Raw genomic sequence first — 9,592 nt, 5'->3', positions numbered from 1 at the left:
GTGAAACGTTTTGTTTGGCCTACATAACATAATAATTAATTGGTAATTTCACAAAATAAAATGTATTGATGAATAATTATATAATTTAAGAATAATATAATCTTCAAAGATTATGTATGAATTTATGCAATCATAGGTGACTGAACAACTTTATTTGTGTTAAAGCTACTGTAATACGATACCTAATAATTGAGTCTGTCCATGAGGAAACCAGACATCGTCCTTAAAGCAACCATCTCCTATTTTACTTTATCAAATTTAGTAATCATATCTTACGTTAATTCATCTAATTTTGTCTCCACCCAATTCATCTGTTAAACATTAGTAATAAAAAACAAGTAAATAATATTAGTACAACATAAATGAATCTAATCTAGTACATATTTTGAAGGTAATTGCTACATAAACTTACATTAACGGATGTCATTAATGTGGGAAGATTAGATTTTGATAAAGCATTGGCATGCTTTTTATTTCCTGTTGCATCTCAAGTACCAACATCAACTTTGGTTGCAATTGGTTCCACTAATAGCTGTTTTGTATATTGAACTTCATGTATTTCATTTGTTGTATATTGAACTAATGGTGATTTTGTATATTGAACTTCCCATGCATAATGTACTACAAGGAGAAGAAAAAGAACAAAAAATAAAAAATTATATCTATTATAATGTGTGGGAAAATTGCATATTAAAATAAAAAAAATGGTATAACTTAAATGAAATAACATTCAGGTTAAATTTAGTATTATTTGAATAAAATCGTATAATTTAAATTTAGTACAGTATGTGGTATAACTAAATTTGTCTTATGTCGCTACTCGAGATAAACCAAGAATTCACATTTTTATGTTTTGTTTGAGTTATAACATTCTATCCGATAATTTGAGGACAAATAATACTTTGTTGTTTAACAAATTATTTACCGATCAGGAATGGCTTCATAACTCCACACCTATAAAAGATAGAATATTGATAACTAAATTTAATTTTCAAATTACAATTAAATTTATATGTGATGATACAATGTATCTGAAATGATAAAGGTAAATTGTTTATATCGTACGAGTTAGATTTATTTTTAACATTTTCTCCCCTATGAAAAAATGCATTGTGCAAAGACTTCAATCTCCTTATAGTTCACAGACAGTGCTCCAACTGTAGGAATTGATAACATTGATGTCATCGACATTAGCAATATACATCTTGTTAATCTGAACTATTGAATCCACTCTAAGTACACCATAAACTAAAAATTAAACAGTGCAATCTTAACTACATCCCATTCTTTCTCAAAATGTGCATATTTGAATAATCATTCCAAATTAGGTGACTTGAGATCATATTTATCTTCTAGAAACCTTGCATGTAAATTGGTGGGTTCAATATTCCTCACCTCAAGTTCAGTTTGAAAGCAGCAAAATTTTAAACCAATAATAAACACAAATTCCCATTTGGTGAATCGAACTTCTAATCCTTCAAAGTTGAACTTGAGAATCTTAAGATCATTACGCATAACTCTTCTCCATAATAGATTATGCACCAAGTGACCAGAGAGTTTAAGGTTTTTCAACTCAAGCAAATATCCAAAGTAGGTTGCTCTATACAGATTTAATTGATTGAGTGTAAGTATACTTTCAATTACTATGTTTACTTTCATAAGAATTGCAACGGAATGCACTCTAGCTTTGAATATATTAGAATCTTTGAAAACATGTTACTTCCATTTTTAAGCTTCAGTGGCCTGCAAAATAATGAACACATAAATTGAATGAAAGGCAACCATTTGTTTACATATAATTTTCCTACCTTAACTTGATATTAATCTGTCCAAACCAATCCAACATATCAGTTAAAGTTATTAAACAAGTAGTATTATTGATGAAGCCTTCTGTAATCAAGTCATAACAAACTAAAAATATTTTCGATGGCCTATTGGCAATTATTGAAGACCATCGGGAAAAGTTTGCTTTATAATTGACTACCACAAAGTATCAACCATCATGAATAAATAGTTTAAGACATATTATCAATAAAATCATTATAACTGACACAAAATTCATAAATGCATATCAAAATCTCATAATTTTATATATTTATAATCAATATAGTAAAACATGTATAGGCTAAACCTTGAACCAAACAACAAATCTGATGCACGGAGATACATAAAAAAGTATCAAACTTTCCAACTTAAATGGGAGAGGGGACTTTGGGTGGGAACTTGGTTAGAGAAATAAGGCGTTCAGAAGTTTGCTGACTTTTCAAGGAAGGTGATGGCTTGTTTACACAATGTTTTGGCTGAGATAGAAGCTTAGTGCTTTCTTTTTTGAATTGTGACTACTGCAACTTAGTGTTTTCTTTCTTAGATTGGATTACAGCTTAAAAGTTCACTGACGTTTCAAAGATGTGATGTGCTTTCACTGTGCTTCTTGGATTACAGTTTTATTCTTTCCTTTTTTGAATGAGATTGCAGGTTCTTTGTCCTTAGCGCCATTCTAAAGTACAGTATGTAACCAATATCACATATAGAGAAACTAAGCAACAACATAATACTAAAGTTAAAGTATTACTCTCTCAAGCACCATAATACCAGGGACAAAAGGAGAAAGTAGAAAAACAAATAAGCAAAAGAAATTTTTTATTTAGAGTTTAAGTATTGCACTTGGACAAATTCATATCTGACCCAAACGACTCACAAAGAGCATATCACAAAAAAAACAAAAAAAAAGAAAAAGAAAAACTTTAAGTAATAGAAGTTGGAATTAAAATTATCAAATTAAGTTGCAAACTTTCCATAAACCAAAGCATTGGTTCAATGTCATTTATAGAGGAATCAAACATTTAAGTGCAATCATGTCATTGAATGGAGCTCCAAGGCTTAAAGCAATTGAGATTATTGTTATATTCAATTATCTCATTCTTTCTACAAAAGTCATTGTACCTACTTGTATACATGTATAAATATATATAGTGTTTCCTAAACGATGAAATTAACACATTTTGAGAAATTCTTGAACCCACACTAAGCTACAATCTATTACAATAAAATTAAGGCCTATGATAAGGAAACTCTTAGCACTTCAAATAATTGTAGATGTAAACACTTAAAAGTATAGCTTATTAATAATTTCAATTTATATGCTTATGCATAAAATAAGTATCCAAACCATATTATTGTCTCTTAATTATTTTTTAGCAAAAACGTTGAATAACAAATTTTGCATGTCATGAGACTTATTTCTATATACATGTTTCCTAGAAAAGTTTTATCCTAACCTTTCATCTGGTATATCAATATGCTACAAGTCCAAAATAATCTTTTATTTTCTGAGCAATTCATTACAACAAGTTGTTGACACATTTTCTTGTTTTTTTGGTCTACTTCATCAATTTTCCTTCCATCATATCCATATTGCTACCGTCATTGCCATGCAAATTGATGTTTTCTTATATACATGTTTTACCTTGCTCAACTTTTCATTGCTCATGTGGTTCCTTGTATGCCTTTTATGTGGTTTTACTTCATAGGAAACTTATTACTAGCTATGGCTTTTGAAGATTGGTATTCTTGCAGTTTTTTTGAGGTTGGAAAAGTTGGTCAACTTTTCAATTACGGGACACAATGCATTCTAGATCTTGTGTGGCTAATAATTAAGGGAAATGGCAAAGAGTTTTCTAAATTCCCTAAGAATATATGCAAACTTGCAAGAGTTTCATTATTTGTTTAGGAAGAACCATCCTTGTACAACAGATGACAACATCCAGGATGCGTCGTATCCTGTACTTGCATGACATGGATTCACTAACATTTTCTCATGTTCTGTGTTCTACTTGGTTTGGATAGTTCTTATTACTCAGCCATAATCTTTTAATTCCTTCTATATTTGTCAACTCTATGAAATATCTATATTGACAATAATTGTTATGGTTTGGGTTTTGTGATTTTTCAATCCATATTGTTTGCAAGTTTAATTTCTATTTGTGTTCACTTTCACTGTTATATGAATTTTCAGCCATTTCTTATATATATATATATATATATATATATATATATATGTATATGTATATTATATCACAAAACTTTTAATCAATTATCGATTTAAGTTTTTTGATTTTCTAGATATTATTATCTATATAAATAATTAGTTTTTTCTTCACACACATCCTGTAAACGAAAGCAGGAATGCACCATCAATGATCAATTATTAATTTGACCAATAGTTATAGTTCAGCCAAGAACACCATAAACTAATAAAATCACAAATAAACCTAGTTGGTCCCTCAGAAAAATTCGGTACCAAGCACCCATAAGATGATAAGTTTGCCCTGTCCTTATGATTTTATTTATTTATTTACTTTTTAACAACTCCATGTTCCTAAGATTGACAATAGAAAATAGAATGTTGAATACATTAATTTGACTGCCAAATTAACACCACCTAATTTGCTATGCATAATGAAAAAGGTGCCAACTTTGACAACCTCCATTTCTCAATATTATAAGTGAAATTCTAATAAGGCTTAAGATCTTAATGAGATTAAAGGAAAATATGCCTGTCAATCCAGCAATACAATAAAAAAGATAATATAGGCCTAACACTGGATTAATACATGCCTGGGGCAAATATAATGCAAGTGCTTCATGATAACTCTTTTTGTTCTCAAAGAATGTATCCAAGTAGTGCAGCTGTACCACCACCAAGTGAATGCCCAAAGACATGGAAATGCGAATTTAAGATTAAGTAAAAGAACATTTTAATCAAGACCAATATATTCTTGACCATTCAATTATATTAAATGACTAGGGAATTCAAATGTATGTATGAAACCGAAAGAATTGTGTGCTAAATGACAATAGATATAGCTTTGACACACGTATTTTTTCATAAAGGGGGGAACCCAATCAAGCCCAAGCATGTGAAATTTCATAGACAAAACCACTGTAGTTTACCTGACTTATAGACCTATATTAATCGTAATAATAAACAAGATCATTTGCATTGGAATAAAAAAATTAAATCATTTATCAGATAAAATATATGTTGTTTACCTTAACTTCCTAGTCAGGACAAAAAAAGCAAGAATGGAGTGCTGAGCTTAGCAATCCAACGTACAGCAGCGACCATCCTACAATGTGCATATCCCACCGTCATGCAAAACAGAGTGGTGGAATGGTACCATTACACCAGTTGCTGCTGTTGGTGTATCTTTTAAATGTTATTAGTCTCACGAATCAATAAAAGGTGCATTTTGAATCTTTTTCACGTATAATTGTGAAAGCAGGCTTAAGAAGCTGCAAGCATTATACTAATCAATGATGAATATTAACCCACATCCGAATCTAGATCTGGAAGAGAGATTTAATGGTGATATAAGCATTTTGATTAAGAACGCTTTGAAGCTATACATATCCCAGCTTTCGGCTTTCGAAGAAGCACATCTTTTTGAGAGTAGCTGGCCGATTCTAAAAATACCGGGAACGGCTTTTTTGAGAAAAGAATACAAAGATTCAACAGCCTCAAAAAATATTTTAATTCAGCAATTATTTCATGGCCTTTGAGCTTTACACTATCAGTACAAATCACATATCCAAGGCTATAGATATAGCAAAATTAGCAAAGAATTCATACATAAAAAATGAAGAGGAAATAAATTTGCAAAAGTTTACGTAAAATTGATAGAAAAGAAAAAGATTCCAACTTTGACCGAATTGAAGCCTTGTAGATGTGACTGAGCTGACTAGCATGAATAAGATAATTAATGTCGAATGTCAAGTCGCCGATCTGGGAATAGGTGAACCGTCTCAGACAAATGGTGATAGTGCTTACAACGTCGATTAGAATGGGAGCAGGAGGTGATCTTCTGCAATTGAGTGGGTTCGCTTGAGCAAGAAAGAGGAAAGAAATGCTGAGCATGAGGTTTTAGTTTTTCAATAGAGTTTGGGTTTGCTCACGTAGAAAGAGGAAAGGAAAGCAAAAACAATTCCGTTTTTGTTCTTCTTTTTCTTTGTGGTTTATTTATTTTCAATGGGGATAGATAAATTGGAAATTAATGGATAGAATAAAAATTATGTTAACTGAAGGATATTCGGTATTCATCGTTGAGGTTTGGTTTGGGTAGAGGCAAAGAGCCAGATTCCCCACCATTCAATTGCATATATTTATAGATATTCAAGTTCCACTTGAGATTATTTTTGATGAAACAAAATTCTAAGAGAACGTGTAGATCAAATCAAGCATCATTGTTTGGGATTTCCTATCGAGTGGAAAGTTAAAATTTGTATCAGGATCAACGATACATTGCAAAACATTGCGATTCGTATCTGGATCAACGATCCTTTGCTACACAATGCGTTGCAATTTGCCTTCTTTTTTTTCTTCATGAATTTGTTTGGGACTTCAAACCACGTAAAAGAGAAACAGATAAGAGTTACAACTCGAAACCACGTGAAAAGAAACAGAGAGAGCCCGTGAATCTGTGGCTCTGAAGTTTCAACTCAAAAAAGAGTTTACATGTGAAATACATGTTCAAGCACTTAAATGGAGTAATGCTACATATTTACCAAATATTGTATATTAAATACGAATAAATAAACATTAAAATGAAAAACTCAATACAAACGAATAAATAGGTATATCAATTGAAAATAAAAATCACTTAGCAGGGCGATTTTTTGTGGTATTAACCAAAGCTGAAAGTGAAACGAACTAGAACAATATGTGCCCTGGCTATCACCCTAGAGGCTAATAACATAGATACTATAGCACAAAATGGACAAACAACTTTTCCCACTTTTAAGCTGCTTAGGCAACAAAAGATATGTATGCCAATCATATTGTTGAAATTTCCTATTACCAATTGATAATTCTGCAAGAGGAGAGAACCGGATTGAATACTGAAGATTTCTAGCATCATTCTAATAAGATAATTAGATTTCGGTTGAACTCAAAATTTGTTAGTCTCCATAAATTCCTGGTAAAGTACAGAGTTGATCGAGAAAGCTTTATAGACCTCAATGAAATTCTTATGGCTATAACTGTTGCCCTTTGAAACACACATGTAACCTAACAATGGAATATAGTATTCAAACAACATTTACTTCTGAAATAATTTACAAGAGCACAAGATAAATGACATGAAACTTGAAACCCACTCAAATTTAAATGAGCTTCTTTTTCTCAAAAAAGGTCTTCAAGTGCCATAACTGCATTCCTGCCACCGATAAGCAAATAACAATTGAGAGAAGAGTAAACACGGTCATCTTGGTGCTAGTTGATTTGTTGAGCTCCTGCATTTCTTCCTCTCTGAAAGACGTTGAGCATCAAGAACAGTTTTAAATGAATTCTCATTTTTTTTTTTTTTTTAAAAAAATTGCTAAGAAAAATAATAGCTTACTTTAAACGAAGATAGAACATTTCCTCATGAATGGTAGTAACAGTATCTAACATTTTCTTCAGCTCCAATTCCATTAGCTGACATTCAAAAGAAATAAAATAAAATCATAAGAATGTTTCAACATCTTGCCACTTGCAAAATTTGTGAAGCATTTAATTCAATGACACAACTTGAGGAGAAATAGTATACCTCAAACTCTCAAAGCAATTGAATTTAGGGAAGTTGAGAACTAATTTTCCTTATTCTTTATCTAACATAATGATTTAATGCATATAGGATTAATCATAAATATATCAACTATGTTAAAAATCATACTCAGTTACAGCGACTCTTAATAAGGCAAAAGAAAGGATGGTTTGTTCTTAGCTCACAAGTTATCATACACTCAACCGTTTCAACACTAACCAAAGTATAGTCGAAAAGAAGGAAAAAAAAAAAAAAATTGCAGCATGCTCTTTTTGTACTCCGAAGATTTTCACAGTAAAGATTGTCTAATGACAGTAAAGATATCTCTTAAAAGGTATGGTAATTGGTAAATGAAATATGACAAGCTAACATAGTTACAGTAGTAAACAAATTATTTAACTAGCACAAAACTATGCAAAATTAGGATAATTTAATAATAGAAAAAGTGCTCTGAGGAGATTTCGCTAGCTTGTCATCATCCTTTCCTAATGCTAGCACATTTCCTTAGCTGAAGATATACAGTTATCTCTGACCAAGCAGCAAAGCTTATGTTTTTTGTCTTTAGACCTTAGAAATCTAGTTTATTACAGTGATTGCCATGGCCATATTTGTCCATTCTGATTTGGAGAGATGGATAAGGTTGATCACCAACCTACCACTCTACCAATAGGCATAGCGGAGTGCTTCAGCTAACTGACAAACATGATGTCGATAACTTGCACCATTTCTTAATGCTTACAATAACATCGGACCCAAGATTTTTCACATAGAACAGCCAAGTTCCAATCTTTCTTTTTACCTTTCTTTTTCTCTTTCAGTCCCAATTATCATATGAAAATACCACAAAATGGGTTTGTCAAAAACCTCAGTTATTAACCATGAATAAATTTGATAACCCCACAACAAAACCAATAACTTAAGAAAATATAAAATGCCTAAGGAAACCCGTTCTTTTGCCTTGAACTTATGCTCCCACATATAAAAAGCATTTACCTTTTGGGTATTGCAAATATAAATTCTATCAATAAATCAAACCCAATTGCGGAAAACAGAAATCAGAGAAGAAAAACTTTACCTCAACAGAGCCTTTCTTAGCAACATTGGACCAATCTTTAGTAGAAACCCCAGTCCTCCAATCAAAATCAACAGTCAACGTGGTCTCGGGCTTGTGATCAGGGGCAAAGAAGCAAGTCATGTAACTTCCGGCCTCCGCAGCCGCAAATGAGAACTGCCCTGAATCCTGGTGGTCCGCAGAGTGAAGGGTATTCCCATATTGCGAAGTTACCTATAAATTTCAATCAACCAAACAAATTATCCAACACCCAGTTGACGAAATTTCATTAAAAAAAAATGGGGAAAAATTTTTCGAAATAAAGAAATAATAAAATTCAGAATTTAAGCATACCCGGACTGTGAGCTTGTGGGAATCGGGAAGAGGATGACCCTCGTTGGGGTTGACGATGCTGTACTTGCCCACCGTCATCGAATTGCTGTTTATATCTTCTGAAATGCATTTGGTGAGGCCAGATTTCAGGTCGAACCGAAGGGACTCAGATGTAAATGATAGAAACCCCACGACCAAAAGAAATACTGCTAGCCGTGATTCCACCATTGCTATATTGAAGAGGCTCACTTTAAGAAGTAGGAAGCAGAAGGGTAGAGAGAGAGAAGATTCCTTCGTTACTATCGGAGAGAAATATAAGTTCCGGGAAAAAGCGGAGAACAGTCGGAGAGGTTCACGCTCGGCTCGTACGTCCTTAACCAATCAGACTTGATTGGACAAACTAATGACGCCGCCAGCTAAGTGAAAAGTTGACACGTGGTTATCTGTGATTCGGCTAAACACGTAACTCGGAAGTCGGTCAAACTTTTTTTTTTTCTTTTTTTATCCTGGGCCAAAATATATGAAAAGAAAAGAAATACGTGTTTTTTTAGGCCAATCTTATGTCCACCATTATTATTATTAATTTTTTGGGTAAAATCTTATGCCCATTATGATTCTTACTCGG

The 9,592-nt window shown here is 32.2% G+C and overlaps 1 protein-coding gene across 1 annotated transcript; it reads right to left on the bottom strand.

The window, feature by feature from the left end:
- Positions 1-6,941: 6,941 nt before the first annotated feature.
- LOC107428927 (transmembrane emp24 domain-containing protein p24delta9) lies at positions 6,942-9,351 on the bottom strand. Its single transcript, XM_048463102.2, has 4 exons — positions 8,989-9,351; positions 8,659-8,868; positions 7,398-7,474; positions 6,942-7,306 (listed from the first exon to the last, which is right to left on the bottom strand). Exons 1-4 carry the CDS (start codon positions 9,193-9,195, stop codon positions 7,162-7,164), a joined length of 639 nt encoding a protein of 212 aa, XP_048319059.1. The 5' UTR covers positions 9,196-9,351; the 3' UTR covers positions 6,942-7,161.
- Between the last annotated feature and the right edge of the window lie 241 nt (positions 9,352-9,592).

This window comes from Ziziphus jujuba, chromosome 12 (assembly GCF_031755915.1).
Source record: "Ziziphus jujuba cultivar Dongzao chromosome 12, ASM3175591v1".
Taxonomy (NCBI): domain Eukaryota; kingdom Viridiplantae; phylum Streptophyta; class Magnoliopsida; order Rosales; family Rhamnaceae; genus Ziziphus; species Ziziphus jujuba.
This window is presented reverse-complemented; position numbering and strand designations above follow the sequence as displayed.

Bases quoted from the DNA above. Each gene is read 5' to 3' on its own strand.
- LOC107428927 (XM_048463102.2), bottom strand. From the start codon at position 9,195: ATGGTGGAATCACGGCTAGCAGTATTTCTTTTGGTCGTGGGGTTTCTA. The intron at 8,869-8,988 runs GTATGCTTAAAT...TGAAATTTATAG, and splicing joins CCCACAAGCTCACAGTCCGG to GTAACTTCGCAATATGGGAA. The intron at 7,475-8,658 runs GTAAAGTTTTTC...TTTGAATGTCAG, and splicing joins CTAAGAAAGGCTCTGTTGAG to CTAATGGAATTGGAGCTGAA.